General features: G+C 48.2%; 1 protein-coding gene across 2 annotated transcripts; it reads right to left on the bottom strand.

Annotated features, from left to right (window-relative positions):
- Positions 1 to 5,624: 5,624 nt before the first annotated feature.
- Positions 5,625 to 25,027, bottom strand: crb3a (crumbs homolog 3a). 2 transcript variants are annotated; one of them, XM_072564439.1, is made up of 4 exons: positions 24,832 to 25,027; positions 12,655 to 13,043; positions 8,115 to 8,164; positions 5,625 to 7,184 (listed from the first exon to the last, which is right to left on the bottom strand). In XM_072564439.1, the coding sequence occupies exons 2-4, from the start codon at positions 12,716 to 12,718 to the stop codon at positions 6,990 to 6,992; spliced, it is 309 nt and encodes a 102-aa protein (XP_072420540.1). In that variant the 5' UTR covers positions 12,719 to 13,043; positions 24,832 to 25,027; the 3' UTR covers positions 5,625 to 6,989. The 2 variants fall into 2 exon arrangements, with proteins under 2 accessions (XP_072420540.1, XP_072420541.1); XM_072564440.1 differs by having other exon boundaries at positions 24,878 to 25,027.
- Positions 25,028 to 25,676: the final 649 nt, after the last annotated feature.

Raw genomic sequence — 25,676 nt, 5'->3', positions numbered from 1 at the left:
GGCTTTTAAAACTTTTCCAATCCTCTGACTTACTACCATTTTATGCCATGTTGAAGCATTTGTTTTTCAAGTGATGCTATCCTTAATGTCTCTGGTTAACTATGGTTGGTTTATCCCCTACTTAGGATCCTCCTTCTTCATTGGGATTTTATTTGCTATCAACCATTTTCTTAAATGTCTGCCGCTGTTCCTGGACCGTATTTCCTGTTAACCACTTTTCACAATCCACACCCACCAACTCTGTCCTTATCCCTATGTAATTATGCTTACTTAAGTTTAACACTGTTGTTTTTGAAGTAAATTTCTCACATTCAAATGGAATGCTAAATTCTGTCATGTTCTGGCCCTTGTTCCATTGGGGATCTTTTACTCTAAGATCATACATTAAATCTGCCTCTTTATATATATATTAGCAGATCCAAAACTGATTGCCAGTAGAATCCACAACATATTCATAGAATATGACTCCCTACAGAATAGAAGCAGGCCATTTGGCCCATCAGATCCACACCAACCCTCTGAAGAATATCCCACCCCTGGCCCTATCCCCGTAACCCTGCAATTCTCAGGTCAATCCACCTAATCTGCACAAATTTGGAAATCGGAGCATCGGGTAGAAATCCACGCAGACACGGAGAAAACATGCAAACTCCACACAGACAATCGCCCCAGGCTGGAATCAAACCCAGGTCCGTGGCACTATGAGGCAGCAGTGCTAACCACTGAGCTACAAATTCTTAATAACACAATCCAGTTTCAGTTTTTGCACCAGATATTCCACATGATGTGCTTCCACTGTCATTAATTTTGGTTGAAAGAATGAAGAAAAACTAATTTCAATTTAACGGAATAATTTTAAGGTGGATGTAGAAACAGACTTGAACACATTCATACACAACTGTGTTTGTGGCAGGACATGTTGAGAAAGTTGTTTGAAACCTATACAAGATCACTAACCTTTCTAAATAGGTGAGTAGAGAAGCAAGGAAGTAGTGTTTAACCTTTCCAAACACTGTTTGGGCCTCAGTGGAATATTGTATTCCATTCCAGAGCCCATCCTTCAGGATGTCAGGGTACAGAAGAGACTTACTGGAATGGAGCAGCAATATAAAGAGACATACAGCATGGAAACAGATCCTTTGCTCTAATTTGTCTGCACCAACTAGATATCCTAAACTGATCTTGTCCTATTTGCTAGTATTTTGGCCTATATTTGTGTACCCATTGTGTATTTTAAATGTAATTGTCCCAGCCTCCATCACCTCCTCTGGAAGCTCGTTCCATGCACACATCACCCTCTGCATGAAAACGTTACCCCTCAGTATATTTCTGTTAGGGTGAAAGGGAAGGCTGGATAACTAAAGAAATTGAGGGTTTGGTTAAGAAAAAGAAGGAAGCATATGTCAGGTATAAACAGCAGAGATCGAGTGAATCGTTAGAAGAGAACAAAGGCCAGGAGGGAGTATACTTAAAAAGGAAATCAGGAGGGGAAAAAGGGGACATGAGATAGCTTTGGCAAATACGGTTAAGGAGAATCCTATAAATACATTAAGGACAAAAGGGTAACGAAGGAGAGAATAGGACCCCTCAAAGATCAACAAGGCAGCCTATGTGTGGAACAGCAAGAGTTGGAGGACATACTAAACGAGTATTTTGCTTCAGTGTCTACTGTGGAGAAGGACATGGAAGATATAGACTGTAGGGAAAGAGATGGTGATATCTTGAAAAATGTCCATATTACAGAGGAGGAAGTGCTGGATGTTTTAAAACGCATAAAAGTTAACAAATCCCTAGGACCCGATCAGGTGTCCCCTAGAACTCTGTGGGAAACTAGGGAAGTGATTGCTGGGCCCATTGCTGAGATATTTGTATCATCGATAGTCACAGGTGAGGTGCTGGAAGACTGGAGTTGGCTACCGTGGTGCCACTATTTAAGAAGGGTGGTAAGGACAAGCCAGGGAACTATAGACCAGTGAGCCTGACGTCAGTGGTGGGTAAGTTGTTGGAGGGGCACGATATACATGTATTTGGATTGGCAAGGACTGATTAGGGATAGTCAACATGGCTTTGTGCATGGGAAATCATGCCTCACAACTTGATTGTGTTTTTTGAAGAAGTAATGAAGAGGATTGATGAGGGCAGAGTGGTAGATGTGATCCATATAGACTTCAGTAAGGCATTCGACAAGGTTCCTCAGGGTAGGCTGGTTAGCAAGGTTAGATCTCACGGATTAGAAGGCAGAAGACAGAGGGTGGTGGTGGAGGGTTGTTTTTCAGACTGGAGGGCTCTGACCAGCGGTGTGCCTCAAGGATCGGTGCTGGGTCCACTGCTATAAATGATTTAGATGTGAACACAGGAGACAGAGTTAGTAAGTATGCAGATGACAGAAAAATTGGAGGTGTAGTGGACAGAGAATAAGGTAAACTCAGACTACAACTTGATCAGATGGACCATTGGGCCAAGGAATGGCAGGTAGAGTTTAATTTAGATAAATGTGAGATGCTGCATTTTGGCACTTATACACTTAATGGTAAGGTCTGGGGAATGTTGCTTAACAGAGACCTTGGAGTGCAGGTTCATAGTTCCTTGAAAGTGGAGTTGCATGTAGATAGGATAGTGAAGAAGGCGTTTGGTATGCTTTCCTTTATTGGTCAGAGTATTGAGGATAGGAGTTTAGATCAGTGTGGTGCTGGAAAAGCACAGCAGGTCAGGCAGCATCTGAGGAGCAGGAAAATCGACATTTCGGACAAAAGCCCTTCATCAGGAATAGAGGCGGGATGCCTCCAGGGTGGAGAGATAAACTCCTATTGAGTATAGGAGTTGGGAGGTCATGTTGCAGCTGTACAGGACATTGGTTAGGCCACTATTGGAATATTGTGTGCAATTCTCGGCTCCCTGCTATAGGAAGGATGTTGTGAAACTTGAAAGGGTTTAGAAAAGATTTACAAGGATGTTGCCAGGGTTGGGGGATTTGAGCTATAGGGAGAGGTTGAATAGGCTGGGGCTGTTTTCCCTGGAGTGTCGGAGGCTGAGGGGTGACCTTATAGAGGTTTATAAAATCATGAGGTGCATGGATAGGGTAAATAAACAATAAATATTTTCCCTGGGTGGGGGAGTCCAGAACTAGAGGTAGAGTTTAATTTAGATAAATGTGAGATGCTGCATTTTGGCACTTATACACTTAATGGTAAGGTCTGGGGAATGTTGCTTAACAGGTTTAGGGTGAGAGGGGAAAGATATAAAAGGGACATAAGGGGCAACTTTTTCATGCACAGGGTGGTGCGGGTTTGAAATGAGCTGCCAGAGGAAGGCTACAATTACAACATTTAAAAGGCATCTGGATGGGTATATGAATAGGAAGGGTTTGGAGAGATATGGGCCGGGTGCTGGCAAATGGGACTAGTTAGGTTAGGATATCTGGTCGGCGTGGACAGGTTTGACCAAAGGGTCTGTTTCTGTGCTGTACATCTCTATGACTCTAACTTAAAGCTATGCCCTCTAGTTTTGGACTCCCCCACCCTGGGGAAAGACGTCTGTTTACCCTATCCATGCTCCTAATGATTTTAATAAACCTCGATAAGGTCACCCCTCAGCCTCTGATGCTCTTGGAAAGAAAGCTCCAGCCTGTTCAGCCTCTCCCTATAGCTTAAACCCTCCAACCCTGGCAACATCCTTGTAAATCTTTTCAGAACCCTGGAGAAACTGAGATTGTTCTTTTTAGAACCACTCAAGACAGACAAAACTGTAAACTCTTTGTTTATCCAAAGGAAAAACAATTCCCATTGGCAAAAGGATCAGTAATGAATGGGGTACAATTTTAAGAAACTGGTTAAAGACCAAAGTGGGCAATGCAGTTTTTTTTTAACTGTGAGTTTTGTGTTCTGGACTGCACTGCTTGAGAAGGTGTGGATCAATTTCAATAGTAACTTTCTAAAGGAAATTGTGTAAATCCTTGATGTTATGATTACAATCTCCAGCTATCACCTGATGAAGGAGTGGCGCTCCGAAAGCTAGTGTGCTTCCAATTAAACCTGTTGGACGAAAACCTGGTGTTGTGAGATTTTTAACAATCGCCAGCTGGTTAGTGAATGTCAGGTTGTGTTGCAGTCGCAGCCTCTGGCCAGTTGATAGTGATGTTGTTCCAAGAATGATCATGAACAGTTTACAGCAGCTTGCAGAAAGGGTATGGTCAATCAGAACGGAGGTTTCCAACACCTTTCACAATCACTTGCAGTGTGTAGTCACTGTTGTAATGTAGAAACCCAAGTGAATTTGCACTCTCTGCATTTATAATATTGCTTGAGGGACAAATATCAGCCAGAGCATCAGGGGTAACTTCAGAACCTTCATTTAATGTCTTATCCGAAAGATAGCACCTGAGAACACAGCACTCTCTTGATATTGCATTAATGTGAAATAATCTAAACCACCACCACCTCTTTAATTGGTGCAAGTCTGACAATTTACACCACATCCACCCAGAAGTACTGAGGCAAACTAATGCTGAGACTGGAGATTGAACTAAGATCTCTCCTGGTCCACATCAGGATGGATAAAACCCAATCATCGCATTACTTACGTTTCAAAAACCACAAAATACACTTCTTCTGGATTCATCTGTGACAGAAACCCTGGTTTGAAAGTGTGAAAAGAATCATTAAAATGATAAAAATCAACAACCTTGTCATCAGTGTATTCTCCAACCAATCTATGTATTGTCTGGTGTAATTATATTAATGACTAGAATACTGTATAAATTTGCTGTTGTAGTGTGCGCGATTAAATAAAAAGCCTCCTTCACAGAATAAGGGAATTTGCACAAAGGTCATTTGACAATCACATTACTTGGAAAATAGAAAGTTACTGTGGCATTCAGGGATTAGAGAAGGTGGAATTTGAATCAAAACAAGCAACCATTGTTACAAAAAATGGCAGAACTATCTCAAGAGGTGAACAGCTTTATAAGTTTCTCGCACTCCCAGGTTCACTGCACAGTCCAAGGATGTATTTCCCAAACCTCCTTGGTAGTTTTTAATAATAACATAATATTGGATATTTATCCTGGGATTTGGTGATATTTGTCACTGGATCTTGTGCTAGACTTCAGGAAATTCCCCAAATGTCCATCATCTGAACTCTGGCTGTGCAGCTGCACAAATAGTAACACATGTACCCTGGTCATATGGAGAAACTGGGATTTTATAAATCAGCAGCTAAAAATTCTAAGACTTCTCATAGTGTTAGATGGGGAACTAAAGATTCATGAGTCATTGATAGCACTTTGTAATAACAAAACCCAGAAATTAGATCGAAACACACAGGTTTCACTTAAGACCAGGCCAAAAAGCTGGGTAACATTACAACACTCCCTGTGACAGGATGATGAATTACATTATGACAGGTTTACACTGGTTGTTTCAATTATAAATTGAAGCTAACATTTACAACAACAAAACAAGAAGTGTGACAAAAATATCAATGGGAAAGTGGTTTTTTTCTAGCCAGTGTATGCAAATGTAAGCTTTGTAAGATATTGATTGTGTGTGCACTTCTTTCACTTAAAATTATTACAAGAAAATAACTCCCCCAGAGCAGAAAATTACACTAAGAATTTCTGTAGTCTCTTGTTTGATGTGGTATAAATTCACCCAGTGTTTATTTAACAGCAATCTCTTGGTCTTGATATAAACTCATTCAGTGTTTACTGAACAGCAGTTTGACAATTTTGCCTTGAGGAGAGACATATTTACATGTTTCTTATATAATTCTCCTGGCCTTTATAAAACAGCAAAACCTCCAATTTACCCTAATTCAGGAAGATTTTTTAACTTATATATTTTCATCTAGTGCAAGACAGCCACAGAGAGAAAAAAAAATTGTTTCAAATTTGAAACACCCAGCATTTATCTTTTACTGACATCTCACAAATAACTTCTCAAAGTCTGCCTCCTTACGGCTTTCTCATCTAGAGGGCCGCATCACTGAGGAATCAACTAATCAAAATTATCAGCTTCTGTCAAACAGTCTCAAATTGACATCATTCCAAGGATTGGGACGATGTAAAGTCAGAACTATACTAGGGGAGCCCTCATATCCCAATTACATCTCATCATCATGAAGGTTAATGACTTACGCAAGATAGGATCAAACAGGGACTCTTTCAAAATAAATCTTAAAAAATCAACTTAAACATCCTTTTAAAATAATATGACACAAAACTGTGATGTCATCTGTATGACTGAAATCTCTGTAAACAGATGTGTTAATGCAATGGGTGGTCTCCTGAGCTTGTGCAATGTATGGGTTAGGAGAATGTGGGATTACCAAATGGTCACTGATAATTGCTGAGTGCTACTTTCATTTCACTGTGTTTAATTGTGGGAAAGTAGTCTGTGTCCATTCTGGGTCTATTTCTAACTCAGAAGGACAGTGGGGCCTAGAGACCCAGAAACTATGTAAAACAGGACCTTGCTAAGCATCTTTACTTTCTTCTGAAATAAAAATCTCCGATGGTGAGATCTCCTGGACACATTGGCCTGAATATCCTTGTTCAGAAGGGTCTAGTGTCCCTGTTCTAGCAGCTGAGATAGGATAGTCAGAATGTCGACCGCTCAATACAGGTGGCATATTGCTTTACATTAGGTGACAAGAGGCTGGTTTTGGTTTGTGGTGTTGATCCAGAGGTACCCCTGGAGAAACAGTGTAATGTAACTAGATCCTTTCAATCATGACACCATGCACACATGAAGATACTCAAATAAAAAGGCAGATACTGTGCCTTGTAATAGTTCAGTGTGGAGTATCGGTCACCTGAAACCCAACAAAAACAAAATGAGAATCAATAAAAAGGATAAAGATCACCAAATCATTGCTGATGGTCAACATTCTACAAAGCAATGATCAACAGTGGCAGATTTTCCTTGGTTTTCTAGTTAAAATCCTTAAGCACCAGCAGGATTGTGATGATAGCTGAGTCAGTGGGACATCATTTAGATAAGTCTTTCCTCTGGAGGCAGTTTCAGGCCGTGGTTGACTTGTGTTCGTGCCCCAATCTGCTCCTGCTGACTAGGGTTATATGTCCCCTCATCCCTCCGCTTTCCCTTCAGCTTTATGAAGAGCACAGCGAGGATGATGATGATGATCAGCACACCACCGATAACACTGGGAGCCACAATGGCAGCAATCTGTATGGGAGGTCAATAATGCACAGTTATCCTGACACCAGCAAGCAAACATTACACGTATTTTCCAATATCCATGTCCTATCCCTGAAAAACAAACACCCAGCCTCCAATAATCCAATCCCAATGTTTCTGCTTCAGATCAGAGTCTGGAGTGTTGGCAGTCAATTCAATCACCGTGAATTCAATTTCATGGGATTGGCCTGTGGAACTACTGAACAGCAAGGTGAAAGAAACAAGACTCATTCTACCCCAGCCCGTCCTCTAGAGATAAGCAACATTAACAGAAACAGCCAGACTCTGGTCCATGGATTTACTAAGCTCACATTCAGCACAGACTGACGTCAGAGGCAAGGGCTACCTGGAATTGTGACGCTCAGTATCAGATCACATACTGCAGGTTTCTGCTGGCTTGTAAGGCAACCAGTCAGTAAGGAGCTGATGGTACCATTCAAGAAAACTAAAACATCAACCATCTCAAAAAAGGACACAGCAACACAGAGGACAGAGTGACAGAAACCCACAGAAAAACAGGAGCTGAAGGATTTTCACATCCCATAGCAACCCTCCACTCAATCAAACCATTCTCACACTTCAATCAGGTCTTGAATAGAAGCTTTCGATAGGGGGAGGATTCCATCTCATGGTTCTTTCAAGATCTCCCTTGACCATCAGAAGGCAGGACCCAGACCCCTCAACTCTACAAACAGGTATTGAGCAGAGCTGAACAAAGAAACTCTGATAGTAAACAGAGACTGAGTCAATCTCCTGTTAGTCAGTCTTGAGATGAAAACCTCCCAGGAATTTCATTGCTTGCAATCCAGCCATCACTGCCTAGAGCAATACAGTAAATGTGGAGACAGTAACTGGCCCTAGTATACAAATCATATTGAAGAGCAAGGCACAATCAAGAGAAAGGAGGGTGTCACTTACTGTTACATCTGATCTTGGTGCCTCTGTGGAATTTGGGCTTGTTGCATTTTCTATTTACAAAGAAGATAAAAAAGCAAATGAATCATTAATTAGAACACTTCCTGGTCCAGTGAAAACCATTTAAAACCTGAGGCACAAATGCCTCAGAGGTCAAATTAACAAGCTATTCAAGGAAGTAAAGATTATTAACAGCCAGTTCCCACATGAGTACGTCAGCTGAGGAATAATCAGCCTCACAGTTGACTCTCAGGTCGATGCAAAATGCCCAACATTGCAGTTTAAAAGTTAGGCCAAGCATTCAGCTGTTCCCTACCTTTTCTAGTTAAGGGGAAAAGTTGGCATTCTCAATCCCAATCACCATTCACAGCACAAACAGAATTGCATGTGTCAGTGATAGGAACCCAAGGTGCAATTCGGTTGTAAACTTCGATCCACTGTCAATACACACTGTTTGAGCAACACGTCAATGTTCAATCGTCACCCAGGGGAACAGACCCCAATTTTAAATCAAACAATGCAGTCATGGGAGAATGGGAAATTTTTGGAGAGTTTTTTTTACCACTTGAAATCCACTCGACCTATCACACACTCACTTCTTAATAAAATGACACCAAGGTTTCAGACCTTGGGCCAAATGCTGTCAGCAGGGTTTGGGTTCAGGGTACGGGTTAGGGTTGGGGGGTTGGGGTACGGAGTTTGGGTTCGGAGTACCATATTGGGTTCAGGGTTGGGGTTCGGGTTCAGGGTCAGGTTTGGGGTCAGGGTTCGGGTTAGGCCTGGGGTTGGAGTTCGGGGTACGGGTTCAGGGTACAGGTTAGGGTATGGGGTCAGGTTTGGGTTGGGGTTGGAGGTTGAGGTTGATGTTTAGGTTCGGATTAGGTTAGGGATTGGAATTGGGGTTCAGGTGGGTTTTGGGGGTTGGGGTTGGTGTTTAGGTTTAGGTTGTGGGTTGGAGATTGGGGTTAGCAGGCGCAGAAACAAAGTCAGTCACAAAAGCTCAAGGCTGTAAAGACACTCCTGTACCTTTGTCTTGCTACATGGCTCCTGCCTGCACCCTCAGGTTGGTGTAGAAGGATTTATAAAATAGTGGGGGATGAGGGCAAAAGAAGTACAAAATTAGATTTGGTAAAATCAGGAGTGATTACAAAACTAAAAAGTGCGGCTGGTGCTATACATGGTTAAAACCACATCTTGTTACTATAGTAACAACAGCACCTTGAAAATCCTTCTAGCTTACAGTAACCCTTAACATTCACAGACTTATTGCATTTCATTCACAAAGAGAACTAAGGACCCCTCCCCAGGACAATTGTTTCTTTTCGTTTATTGTGGGTTCTGTAAACTTCTCCACCTCCAGTTCCTAGAATTGCTTAATTTCCGCTTCCAACCATCCCCCAACACTCCAGCTGACATTGTACCTGTACCAGACAAATAGTCATGGGTCACGTTAATGAATAATCCTCTCAGATCACTGCACAGCAGCAATCTCACCTCATGATTCACAAGGCACTATACAGAGAACAAGCATCAGCTCCCTCCCACTTCCTGCTCACTGATCCATTTGGTAATGATTAACCAACAACAACCACCAAAAAAACAAACTTTCTCTGTTACTTATCTACTACAATCGAAACAAACTTTAAACATCAATTTATTCAAGTCAATTTCTCCCAGTGGAATAATTATGATCCTGACAGGTTTTTTCAGGATGTTTCTCCAGACTGGAGATTCCGGAACAAGGAGGCATTGTGTCTGATAAAGCCAAAAAAAATCACACAACACCAGGTTATAGTCCAACAGGTTTGTTTGGAAGCACTAGCTTTTGGAGCGCTGCTCCTTCATCAGATGATTGTGTCTGATAAGGCATTGGCCATTTCAGATTGACGTGAACTTGTCAGTGTTGGACCAGGGTGGACAAAGTCAGAAGTCACATGACACCAAGTTATAGTCCAACAGGTTTATTTGAAATCACAAGCTTTCGAAACACTGCCTCTTCGTCAGGGTCAAGGAGCAGCACTCCGAAAGCTTGTGATTTCAAATCAACCTGTTGGACTATAACCTGGTGCCAAGTGACGTCTGACCTCATTTCAGACTGAGCTGAGGAGAGGTTTCTTCACTCAATGGATGGTGAAGGTTCAGTAGCTGAATGTAGTCATGAAGCAGATTGTTCGAATTTTGGTCACGAGGGGAATGAAGAAAGAAATAGAGGACAGTGCAGGAAAGTGGAATTGAAAAAAGGGTCAGGCCATAATCATATTGAATAGTAGAATGGGCGTTCAAGGTTGAACAGCTTTCTCCTGCACTCATCTCTTGAGTTTTTATCTTGCTGAGAAATATACATTGAAACTTGAAGCTGGTTGGGTGGGTCCAATGCAACGTAATAATTGATAGGAAAGGCATTGGAGAGCTGGAGGGAGAGGAGTCAGAGCATCAGAGTCATTAGGAAACACATTTCAAATACAAGAGCAACTCAAAGACCATGCTGTCAGTCAAGAAAAGAAACAAATGCTTTGCTATCAGCATCAGGAAGATGGCAAACCAGAACTGGAGCAGATCCTTATCACCTCACTGAGAGAGAACGGAAATACATATAGATACAGGTTAGAAATGTAACAGTACAAATAAATCTGGACAGGTACAAAGGACTATCAGGAAATACAAACTTCAGATATTTCCAAAGAATTTCAAGGGGAGATTATGAGGTTTCTTAAAAATGTGAAACGCTGAGGTTATGGGAGAAAAGTACTCTTTGTTGAATGCCCTGTTTCCACACTAGAACATTCCACTGACTCGAGACATCACCAGTGACTGAGCAGAGTTTAAACAAGAACCCAAAATTTCAAAGTCAACTCCTGAGAAAATAAGATCAATCTTTCAGCACTTGTATCATTTAAGATGATTGTGATGGATCGGACAGTGGTTTTAGCTTCCCTGACTCTAACACTTGACTCCCTGATTAATCAAAAACTGAATCTATTCAAGGCTGTACTGTACAATGAGCTACCATTCACTGCTCCCTGTGAAAGAGAAAGATTAACCAAACTCAGATTTCCCTCCTAATCTCTGTTTTAAACAGGAGAGTCTTTTATTTAAAAACTCTGTCCTGTAACTACCTCCCCCCAACCCCAGCACATCAGTGTCTGCCCTGCTATGGGGACTAACACTATCCATCCTGATCACTCACTATAGAGGACAGGGTCAGTCTATACAGACTGAAAGATTGACAACACTCCCCTGATTCCAGCTGAGAGATGGAGCAGATTGTTGGACTGTCTGTCTCCCTGGTGAAGTACAGACAGAACCAGGTTTAGTCTTCAGCAACACCAAACTATTTAGCCAAACCACACTTGATTCAGTTTCAGGAACTATTGCTCAAAACTGTTAAAAATAAACTATTGAACACCAGAAGCTGTCTCAGGAACACAGAGTGAGAACATTTCAGTTCAAAGTTCCAGATGACTAGTTACCTGGGCTGTTTATGTGGGTCACATGTAGTTATGGCTGCACAGGGTCACAGGGCTGCTGTAAAATGCAGCAGTATATTTCAAATATCCCTTCATTCTGAAGGGACTGATTCATGGCAGCTGTTTAATACTGACCCTCACCCTTGGGTAAACGGTGGAGCTTTGCACAGAATCAGTGAGTTCTCAAAGCCTTGGAGCAGTCACAACATTGTCCTCATCTCCACAGACACTAGGAGAGGGAGCTGAACAAATGGCCCAGGTACCTTTCTTTCAGAGACTGAAGGGAAGGGTCCAGCAGCCCAGACCCACGCCCCAGAGCTCCCCAGGCTGGAGGGCTGGACCATGTGGTATACATGGGCTTGTTGTGCTGTGAAAGCCTGAGCTCCAGAGGCTGGATGGGGACAATGGCGAGAATGGAATGTTGCCTGACGCACAAATTAACTTTGAAGCTCACGTTTACAGTTGCACCGATCGGCAGGGATTATCAGGAACTTACATTGTTCAACAAGAGATCAGGATCCAGCTGAGAATTGGACATTACAAAATGATACAAACATCAGAGTGAGAACACGGGTGGGCCATCCTGCCCTCGATCCCACTCCACTGCTCAAGGTGATTAGAGTACCATCTCAGCTCCACTTTCCCACCCACGTCCTAATACCCTTCGACTCCCTTGTGAGTCAAGAATCTACATCTACTTTCAAATTATTCATTGACTCCTCCCTCCACTGTTGTCCTGATCATGACAAACCCATCCTGATCAGGACAATTAATTCTAATCAGTGATCAATCTCCATTAATGAGTCTCTAACAGAGCCAGACACCAGGGGAGGAAAACTCAGGGACTAAGAGATCTGGGAACTGTAGACCCACAGACACACAGATGAGACAGACACAGACACAGATAGACACAAGCACAGTGATGAGAAAGAGACACACGCATCACACCATGTGAAAACTCATATTACCAAAACACAGCATCCCATAACCTGCAGTGCCTGTTAAGATCAGCTATTATTTACTGTAAAAACTATCCCCATTCCGTCATCCCTCAAAACAAAACAAAATCAACTCACCAACTCGTGCAGCATTAACAAGTGCCAGCGAGGAGAGGCTCCAAGGTTTCTGCAGCCTCTGCATTGCAGCATCAACAGGCACCAGGACAGAGACTCAGTCCACTCACACTCCGCACCGAGCCCAGAGAAATTCCACTTACACAGTCCTGGACATGGTGGAGTCTGGGGCTGGCACATGCACTTTTTTTCAGGTAGAAGATACCCGAGATTGACTGTTGAAGGAGGGCCCCTGGTAAAGCTCTGAGCTGGGCTGGTGGAGACACCTGTGATGCTGCACCCCAGGACAGGTCTCTGTCCTGCTGGGCTATGGGAGGTAGCTGCACGGTTATCCCCAAGTCACATGGATCTCAGCTTCTCAGATTGTGGTTTCCTCTGGGCTCCAAAACATTCTACAAAACATTTAGAATCAAACATTTAATAAACTTGGCAATTTAAAAAAAATATTTCACAGGACATAGAGATCACTGGCAATGCCCAGTGTTACCTGTCCCTAATTACTCCTTGGACTCAACAGTTTGCTTGGTCATTTCAGAGGGCAGTAGAGAGTCACCCAAGTTGTTGTGGGTCTGGAGTTACATGTAATCTAGACCAAATAAGGATGGCAGAGTTTCTTCCCTAAACCATGATGTTGCTGTAAAATCGAGACATAGTCACAATTAGATTAACCTTTTCATTTCCAGATTGAATTGAAATTTAATTCCCCTAATGGGATTCAAACCCATGTTCCCAGAATATTAGCCTGGCATTTTGAGTTACTAGTGCATGAGGGGAGGCTCAGTGGTTAGCACTGCTGCCTCACAGTACCAGGGTCCCAGGTTCGATTCCAGCCTTAGGCAACAGTCTGTGTTGAGTTTATACATTCTCCCCACGTCTGTGTGGGTTTCCTCCGGGTACTGCGGTTTACTCCCACAGCCTAAATATGTGGGCGGTTTGGTGGATTGGCCATGGGAAATTGCCCTGTTGTGTCCAGGGATGTGTAGGGTAGGTGGGTTTGCCATGGAGAATGCAGGGATGGAGTGGGATGCTCTTCAAATGGTCAGTATGGGCCGAATGGCCTGGTTCCGCACTGTCAGAAATCTTCATATTGCCACCTTCTTCCTCTGCTGGCTACCTTTAAATGTCAGGGAGGTCAGAGACTCTCCTCCTAATTAATCTACAGGACCCTGCAGGAGAGGTGACAATGGTCCAATTTACCAACGTTCAAGGGTCTGATGGAAGGACCAGTGAATGTCAGAAAACAGCCTCTTGAAGATTAAGCTCAATATCACATCAAACTGCCAAACCACAGCAACACCAAGAGAACAAGGAGTTTGCAGAGCGTGGAGAAAGAACATGTGGAAAACAACATTGTCAGGTGCCAGTCCATTAACTTTAAGAAACAATTGAAATGCATTAAGCAAGCCCATGCCTGTGTCAGAATGACTCATTTACTTTCTGGCCACATCGCCCTAGTAATAGAAGAACAAAATTTGAAAACTGGATTTGGACATCTGAAGCAAGAAAACAGCCAGAATATGCTGCTGTTGAGAAACAGAGTCCCCCTAATCTCAGCAGCCAATACAATGAGGCAGAGTCACTGCTGGAACATTAGAATCACCACAGCCAATTTGTTCAAAGCAAGCTCCCACAGGGAGACTTGACCAGTGGATTTTATTTGATTGATGATATATTGAGTGTTACAACAGAGGGAATTCCATTGCGTTGCTTCCACGCAGTGCTCTGGGATCTTAAACAGGGAGGAGAGAAGTGAAACAGAAAACGTGTAAATAGTTAAGGAGGAGAGTTATGAGAGAATTATTTGTCAGGTTCTGATGAAAGGTTACCTTGACCTGAAACATTACCTTTGTCTCTCTCCCTGAACATATCCTGCATTGTTTAGTTTTTATTCAAGTGGCTAATTGTTCTGGTTCAGGCTGTTTAACAAGGTGAGGCCTCACAGCCAAATTCATACAGAGTGCTTTCAGTGGAGATACCAGAGAGATACCCAATCTCCAATTCACCACCTCAGTGAGTGAGATAACCTCGCCAGAGAACAAACTACATTTAAATGTTAAAAGGTTACAAAACAAACATAAACTCAGTTTCAGACAGTCTGTGTGGTTGTCCGATGGAGAGGGAGACAAAGCTATCGCTAAGTCACAGTCCATTCGTGGTTCAAGGTTTGGGGGTGGCACAGTGGCTCAGCAGTTAGCACTGCTGCCTCACAGTGCCAGGTCAGATGAATTCGCCATGCATAATTGCCCCTAGTGTTAGGTGCATTAGTCAGGGGTAAATGTAGGGGAATGGGTCTGGGTGGGTTGCTCTTCAGAGGGACGGTGTGGACTTGTTGGGCCAAAGGGCCTGTTTCCATTCTGTAGGGAATCTAGTCTAATCTAACACCGAAACTGCCCCTATGTTCACCGTAACACAGACATACACAGTCACAATCCTCAAATCCCACCTGTCACCACACACACACACTGACCCCCCCCACATTCTCTCCCTCTCTCTCACAAACACTGACCCCCCCCACATTCTCACACACACACTCACACACACACTGACCCCCCCACATTCTCTCCCTTTCTCACACACTGACCCCCCCACATTCTCTCCCTTTCTCACATACTGACCCCCCCCCACATTCTCTCCCTTTCTCACACACTGACCCCCCCCACATTCTCTCCCTTTCTCACACACTGACCCCCCCCACATTCTCTCCCTTTCTCACACACTGACCCCCCCCACATTCTCTCCCTTTCTCACACACTGACCCCCCCCACATTCTCTCCCTTTCTCACACACTGACCCCCCCCCACATTCTCTCCCTTTCTCACACACTGACCCCCCCCACATTCTCTCCCTTTCTCACATACTGACCCCCCCCACATTCTCTCTCTTTCTCACATACTGACCCCCCCCACATTCTCTCCCTTTCTCACACACTGACCCCCCCCCACATTCTCTCCCTTTCTCACATACTGACCCCCCCCACATTCTCTCCCTTTCTCACACACTGACCCCCCCCCACATTCTCTCCCTTTCTCACACACTGACCCCCCCCCACATTCTCTCCCTTTCTCACATACTGACCCCCCCCCACATTCTCTCCCTTTCTCACACACTGACCCCCCCCACATTCTCTCCCTTTCTCACATACTGACCCCCCCCACATTCTCTCTCCTTTCTCACATACTGACCCCCCCCACATTCTCTCCCTTTCTCACACACTGACCCCCCCACATTCTCTCCCTTTCTCACATACTGACCCCCCCCACATTCTCTCCCCTTTCTCACACACTGACCCCCCCACATTCTCTCCCTTTCTCACACACTGACCCCCCCCCACATTCTCTCCCTTTCTCACACACTGACCCCCCACATTCTCTCCCTTTCCTCACACACTGACCCCCCCCACATTCTCTCCCTTTCTCACACACTGACCCCCCCACATTCTCTCTCCCTTTCCTCACACACTGACCCCCCCCACATTCTCTCCCGACCCCCCCACATTCTCTCCCTTTCTCACATACTGACCCCCCCCCATTCTCTCCCTCTCTCTCACACATACTGACCCCCCCCACATTCTTTCCCTCTCTCTCACACACTGACCCCCCCCACATTCTCTCCCTCACACACACACACTGACCACCCCCCCACATTCTCACACACACACACTCTGACCCCCCCCATATTCACTCCCACACACACTGACCCCCCCCACATTCACTCCCTCACACACACTGACCCTCCCCCACATTCACCCCCTCACACACACACACTGACCCTCCCCACATTCACTCCCTCACACACACAGACCCCCCCACATTCACCCCCTCACACACACACACTAACCCCACCACATTCACTCCCTCACACACACACACTGACCCTCCCCACATTCACTCCCTCACACACACACACGCACACACACACACAGACCCCCCCACATTCACTCCCTCACACACACACACTAACCCCACCACATTCACTCCCTCACACACACACACACTAACACCACCACATTCACTCCCTCACACACACACACACTAACCCCACCACATTCACTCCCTCACACACACACACTAACCCCACCACATTCACTCCCTCACACACACACACACACACTAACCCCACCACATTCACTCCCTCACACACACACACTGATCCCCCCCACCACATTCACTCCCTCACACACACACACTAACCCCACCACATTCACTCCCTCACACACACACACTGACCCCCCCCACCACATTCACTCCCTCACACACACACACACTAACCCCACCACATTCACTCCCTCACACACACACACTAACCCCACCACATTCACTCCCTCACACACACACACTGACCCTCCCCACATTCACCCCCTCACACACACACACTGACCCCCCCCACATTCACTCCCTCACACACACACACTGACCCCCCCCACATTCACTCCCTCACACACACACACTGACCCCCCCACATTCACTCCCTCACACACACACTGACCCCCCCACATTCACTCCCTCACACACACACACTGACCCCCCCACATTCACTCCCTCACACACACACACTGACCCCCCCACATTCACTCCCTCACACACACACACTGACCCCCCCCACATTCACTCCCTCACACACACACACTGACCCCCCCACATTCACTCCCTCACACACACACTGACACCCCCCACATTCACTCCCTCACACACACACACACTGACCCCCCCCACATTCACTCCCTCACACACACTGACCCCCCCCCCACATTCACCACCTCACACACACACTGACCACCCCCCCACATTCTCACACACACACACACACACACTCTGACCCCCCCCACCACATTCACTCCCTCACACACACAAACTGAAACCCCCCCACATTCACTCCCTCACACACACACACTAACCCCACCACATTCACTCCCTCACACACACACTGACCCCCCCCGAACATTCACTCCCTCACACACATACACACTAACCCCACCACATTCACTCCCTCACACACACACACACTAACCCCACCACATTCACTCCCTCACACACACACACACTAACCCCACCACATTCACTCCCTCACACACACACACACTAACCCCACCACATTCACTCCCTCACACACACACACACTAACCCCACCACATTCACTCCCTCACACACACACACTAACCCCACCACATTCACTCCCTCACACACACACACTGACCCCCCCACATTCACTCCCTCACACACACACTGACCCCCCCCACATTCACTCCCTCACACACACACACTGACCCCCCCACATTCACTCCCTCACACACACACTGACCCCCCCACATTCACTCCCTCACACACACACACGCACACACACACACACAGACCCCCCCACATTCACTCCCTCACACACACACACTAACCCCACCACATTCACTCCCTCACACACACACACACTAACACCACCACATTCACTCCCTCACACACACACACACTAACCCCACCACATTCACTCCCTCACACACACACACTAACCCCACCACATTCACTCCCTCACACACACACACACACACTAACCCCACCACATTCACTCCCTCACACACACACACTGATCCCCCCCACCACATTCACTCCCTCACACACACACACTAACCCCACCACATTCACTCCCTCACACACACACACTGACCCCCCCCACCACATTCACTCCCTCACACACACACACTAACCCCACCACATTCACTCCCTCACACACACACACTGACCCTCCCCACATTCACCCCCTCACACACACACACTGACCCCCCCCACATTCACTCCCTCACACACACACACTGACCCCCCCCACATTCACTCCCTCACACACACACACTGACCCCCCCACATTCACTCCCTCACACACACACTGACCCCCCCACATTCACTCCCTCACACACACACACTGACCCCCCCACATTCACTCCCTCACACACACACACTGACCCCCCCACATTCACTCCCTCACACACACACACTGACCCCCCCCACATTCACTCCCTCACACACACACACTGACCCCCCCACATTCACTCCCTCACACACACACTGACACCCCCCACATTCACTCCCTCACACACACACACACTAACACCACCACATTCACTCCCTCACACACACACACACTAACCCCACCACATTCACTCCCTCACACACACACACTAACCCCACCACATTCACTCCCTCACACACACACACACACACTAACCCCACCACATTCACTCCCTCACACACACACACTGATCCCCCCCACCACATTCACTCCCTCACACACACACACTAACCCCACCACATTCACTCCCTCACACACACACACTGACCCCCCCCACCACATTCACTCCCTCACACACACACACTAACCCCACCACATTCACTCCCTCACACACACACACTGACCCTCCCCACATTCACCCCCTCACACACACACACTGACCCCCCCCACATTCACTCCCTCACACACACACACTGACCCCCCCCACATTCACTCCCTCACACACACACACTGACCCCCCCACATTCACTCCCTCACACACACACTGACCCCCCCACATTCACTCCCTCACACACACACACTGACCCCCCCACATTCACTCCCTCACACACACACACTGACCCCCCCACATTCACTCCCTCACACACACACACTGACCCCCCCCACATTCACTCCCTCACACACACACACTGACCCCCCCACATTCACTCCCTCACACACACACTGACACCCCCCACATTCACTCCCTCACACACACACACTGACCCCCCCCACATTCACTCCCTCACACACACTGACCCCCCCCCACATTCACCACCTCACACACACACTGACCACCCCCCCACATTCTCACACACACACACACACACACTCTGACCCCCCCCACCACATTCACTCCCTCACACACACAAACTGAAACCCCCCCACATTCACTCCCTCACACACACACACTAACCCCACCACATTCACTCCCTCACACACACACTGACCCCCCCCGAACATTCACTCCCTCACACACACACACACTAACCCCACCACATTCACTCCCTCACACACACACACACTAACCCCACCACATTCACTCCCTCACACACACACACACTAACCCCACCACATTCACTCCCTCACACACACAAACTGAAACCCCCCCACATTCACTCCCTCACACACACACACTAACCCCACCACATTCACTCCCTCACACACACACTGACCCCCCCCGAACATTCACTCCCTCACACACACACACACTAACCCCACCACATTCACTCCCTCACACACACACACTAACCCCACCACATTCACTCCCTCACACACACACACTGACCCCCCCACATTCACTCCCTCACACACACACTGACCCCCCCCACATTCACTCCCTCACACACACACACTGACCCCCCCACATTCACTCCCTCACACACACACTGACCCCCCCACATTCACTCCCTCACACACACACACTAACCCCACCACATTCACTCCCTCACACACACACACTGACCCCCCCACATTCACTCCCTCACACACACACTGACCACCCCCCCACATTCTCACACACACACACACACACACTCTGACCCCCCCCACCACATTCACTCCCTCACACACACAAACTGAAACCCCCCGAACATTCACTCCCTCACACACACACACACTAACCCCACCACATTCACTCCCTCACACACACACACTAACCCCACCACATTCACTCCCTCACACACACACACTGACCCCCCCACATTCACTCCCTCACACACACACTGACCCCCCCCACATTCACTCCCTCACACACACACACTGACCCCCCCACATTCACTCCCTCACACACACACTGACCCCCCCACATTCACTCCCTCACACACACACACTAACCCCACCACATTCACTCCCTCACACACACACACTGACCCCCCCACATTCACTCCCTCACACACACACTGACCACCCCCCCACATTCTCACACACACACACACACACACTCTGACCCCCCCCACCACATTCACTCCCTCACACACACAAACTGAAACCCCCCCACATTCACTCCCTCACACACACACACTAACCCCACCACATTCACTCCCTCACACACACACACACTAACCCCACCACATTCACTCCCTCACACACACACTAACCCCACCACATTCACTCCCTCACACACACACACACTAACCCCACCACATTCACTCCCTCACACACACACACACTAACCCCACCACATTCACTCCCTCACACACACACACACTAACCCCACCACATTCACTCCCTCACACACACACACTAACCCCACCACATTCACTCCCTCACACACACACACTAACCCCACCACATTCACTCCCTCACACACACTGACCCCCCCACATTCACTCCCTCACACACACACTGACCCCCCCCACATTCACTCCCTCACACACACACACTGACCCCCCCCCACATTCACTCCCTCACACACACACACTGACCCCCCCACATTCACTCCCTCACACACACACTGACCCCCCCCACATTCACTCCCTCACACACACACACTAACCCCACCACATTCACTCCCTCACACACACACACACTAACCCCACCACATTCACTCCCTCACACACACACACACACTAACCCCACCACATTCACTCCCTCACACACACACACTAACCCCACCACATTCACTCCCTCACACACACACACTAACCCCACCACATTCACTCCCTCACACACACACACTGACCCCCCCACATTCACTCCCTCACACACACACTGACCCCCCCCCACATTCACTCCCTCACACACACACACTGACCCCCCCCCACATTCACTCCCTCACACACACACACTGACCCCCCCACATTCACTCCCTCACACACACACTGACCCCCCCCACATTCACCCCCTCACACACACACACACTGACCCCCCCACATTCACCCCCTCACACACACACACTGACCCCTTCCACATTCTCTCCTACACACACTGAGCCCCCGACATTCTCTCCCACACACACTGACCCCCCCCACATTCTCACCCCCCCCACATTCTCTCCCACACACACTGACCCCCCCCACATTCTCTCCCACACATACTGACACCCCCCACATTCTCAGCCCCCCCACATTCTCTCCTACACACACTGAGTCCCCGACATTCTCTCCCACACTCATTGTTCCCCCCCATTTTCTCCCCCACACACACTGTTCCCCCCCACATTCTCTCCCTCACACACACTGACCATCCCCACATTCTCTCTCACACACACACACTGTTCCCCCCCACATTCTCTCCCTCACACTGACCCCCCCCCCCACATTCTCTCCACACACACTGTTCCCCCCCACATTCTCTCCCTCACACACTGACCCACCCACATTCTCTCCCTCACACACTGACCCACCCACATTCTCTCCACACACACTGACCCCCCCCCCACATTCTCTCCACACACACTGACCCCCCCCCCCACATTCTCTCCACACACACTGACCCCCCCCCACATTCTCTCCACACACACTGACCCCCCCCCACATTCTCTCCACACACACTGACCCCCCCCCCCACATTCTCTCTCACACACACACACACTGTTCCCCCCCACATTCTCTCCCACACACACTGTTCCCCCCCACATTCTCTCCCCCACACACTGACCCCCCCACATTCTCTCCACACACACTGACCCCCCCATATTCTCTCCCTCACACACTGTTCCCCCCCACATTCTCTCCCCCACACACTGACCCCCCACATTCTCTCCCACACACACTGTTCCCCCCCCCACATTCTCTCCCACACACACTGTTCCCCCCTCACATTCTCTCCCACACACACTGTTCCCCCCCCACATTCTCTCCCACACACACTGTTCCCCCCCACATTCTCTCCCCCACACACTGACCCCCCCACATTCTCTCCACACACACTGTTCCCCCCCACTCTATCCCACACACTGTTCCCCCCCCCCACATTCTCTCTCATACACACACACACACTATTCCCCCCCACATTCTCTCCCACACACACTGTTCCCCCCCCCACATTCTCTCCCACACACACTGTTCCCCCCTCACATTCTCTCTCCCACACACTGTTCCCCCCCCCACATTCTCTCCCACACACACTGTTCCCCCCCACATTCTCTCCCCCACACACTGACCCCCCCACATTCTCTCCCACACACACTGTTCCCCCCCCCCACATTCTCTCCCACACACACTATTCCCCCCCACATTCTCTCCCACACACACTGTTCCCCCCCCCACATTCTCTCCCACACACTGTTCCCCCCCCATATTCTCTCTCACACACACACTGCCCCCCCACATTCTCTCCCACACACACTGTTCCCCCCCCCACATTCTCTCCCACACACACTGTTCCCCCCCACTCTCTCCCACACACTGTTCCCCCCCACATTCTCTCACACACACACTGTTCCCCCCCACTCTCTCCCACACACTGTTCCCCCCCACTCTCTCCCACACACTGTTCCCCCCCCCACATTCTCTCCCACACACACTGTTCCCCCCCACATTCTCTCACACACACACTATTCCCCCCCACATTCTCTCCCACACACACTGTTCCCCCCCCACCACATTCTCTCCCACACACACTGACCCCCCCACATTCTCTCCCACACACACTGTTCCCCCCCCACATTCTCTCCCACACACACTGTTCCCCCCTCACATTCTCTCCCACACACACTGTTCCCCCCCCACCACATTCTCTCCCACACACACTGACCCCCCCACATTCTCTCCCACACACACTGTTCCCCCCCCACATTCTCTCCCACACACACTGACCCCCCCACATTCTCTCCCACACACACTGTTCCCCCCTCACATTCTCTCCCACACACACTGTTCCCCCCCCACCACATTCTCTCCCACACACACTGACCCCCCCACATTCTCTCCCACACACACTGTTCCCCCCCCACATTCTCTCCCACACACACTGACCCCCCCACATTCTCTCCCACACACACTGTTCCCCCCCCACCACATTCTCTCCCACACACACTGACCCCCCCACATTCTCTCCCACACACACTGTTCCCCCCCACATTCTCTCCCACACACACTGACCCCCCCACATTCTCTCCCACACACACTGTTCCCCCCCCCACATTCTCTCCCACACACACTGTTCCCCCCTCACATTCTCTCCCACACACACTGTTCCCCCCCCCCCCACATTCTCTCCACACACACTGACCCCCCCCCCCACATTCTCTCCACACACACTGACCCCCCCCCCACATTCTCTCCACACACACTGACCCCCCCCCCACATTCTCTCCACACACACTGACCCCCCCCCACATTCTCTCTCACACACACACACACTGTTCCCCCCCACATTCTCTCCCACACACACTGACCCCCCCACATTCTCTCCCACACACACTGTTCCCCCCCCCCCACATTCTCTCCCACACACACTGACCCCCCCACATTCTCTCCCACACACACTGTTCCCCCCCACTCTCTCCCACACACACTGTTCCCCCCCCCACATTCTCTCCCACACACACTGTTCCCCCCTCACATTCTCTCCCACACACACTGTTCCCCCCCCCCCACATTCTCTCCCACACACACTGTTCCCCCCCCCACATTCTCTCCCACACACACTGTTCCCCCCCCCCACATTCTCTCCCACACACACTGTTCCCCCTCCCACATTCTCTCCCACACACACTGTTCCCCCCCCCACATTCTCTCCCACACACACTGTTCCCCCCCACATTCTCTCCCACACACACTGTTCCCCCCCCCCCCCCCCGATTCTCTCCCACACACACAGACCATCCCCACATTCTCTCTCACACACACACACACACAAAACACCGGTTCCGAGAACAGCAAATAACTGCAAATGCTGGAAATCTGTAAAAGAGAACCAGAAATTGCTGGAGAAACCCAGCAGCTTCAGTAGACACACTCGAGAGAAAACAAGGCTGAGGAGGCGGTTTGCAATTGTGTGTTCCCATTATCCAGAGGAACAGAACTCACCACCCTGAGAAAGACAGACTGAGCACAGAGACCTCTCACTCACACAGTAAGTGCAGGGTCCCCTCCCTCCTGTTCACACTCTCTCTGCCTGTCTCTCTGTAAGATGGGCCGCGTTACATTCATTAATTTAAGGTAACTGTTCGACCTGAACCGCACTCTCAATCCTGACCCTTACCGTCACAGAACATCGGAGGTAGTTAAACAAACGGTGAGAAGTGCACCTTGGTTTTATAAAAGCTCCTGCCTGGTTTGGTTCAGGTTCCAGGGGCGGTGCACGCAGTGAGTTTCCTGATTTCCAGGTAAACCCAGTTCCTGCTCCTGGAGAACATTCCCTGCAGAGCTGAGGGCAGGACAGGCTGCAGTTTGTGCTGGAGTTATCAGATTTCCCTCTGCCGAGGCCCCACCTCCGATTGCAACACCTGAACCGTCAGGAACTCAGCTCAGGATCCACAGAACCGCGGATCGACCAGTGAATCTGCACTGGGAGAGATCCCATAGCAAATACTCCCAGTAAATATACAGTGATTTGGAGCTGCCGGTGTTGGACTGGGGTGGACAAGGTTAAAAATCACACAACACCAGGTTATAGTCCAACAGGTTTAATTGGAAGCACTAGATTTCAGAGCGACGCTCCTTCAACAGGCGATAGTGGAGGGCTCAATCCTAACACACAGAATTTATAGCAAATATTTACAGTGTGATGTAACTGAAATTATACATTGAAAAATTGATTGTCTGTTAAGCCTTTCATCTGTTAGAATACAGTGATAGTTTCACTTCTTTCATGTGTAAATCATTTTTTAAAAAAGTTGTACCTGATGAAGGAGCGACGCTCCGAAAGCTAGTGCTTCCAATTAAATCTGTTCGACTTTTAACTGAATAAACATTGCGAGATCCCACAACAACTACTCCCAGTGAATATACACTGGGGATAGTCCCACAGCAAATACTCCCACTGAATATACACGGGAAGGATCCAACAGCATATACTCCTATACTGGGGATAGACCCACAGCAATC

Source organism: Chiloscyllium punctatum, chromosome 46, assembly GCF_047496795.1.
Source record: "Chiloscyllium punctatum isolate Juve2018m chromosome 46, sChiPun1.3, whole genome shotgun sequence".
Classification (NCBI taxonomy): domain Eukaryota; kingdom Metazoa; phylum Chordata; class Chondrichthyes; order Orectolobiformes; family Hemiscylliidae; genus Chiloscyllium; species Chiloscyllium punctatum.
This window is presented reverse-complemented; position numbering and strand designations above follow the sequence as displayed.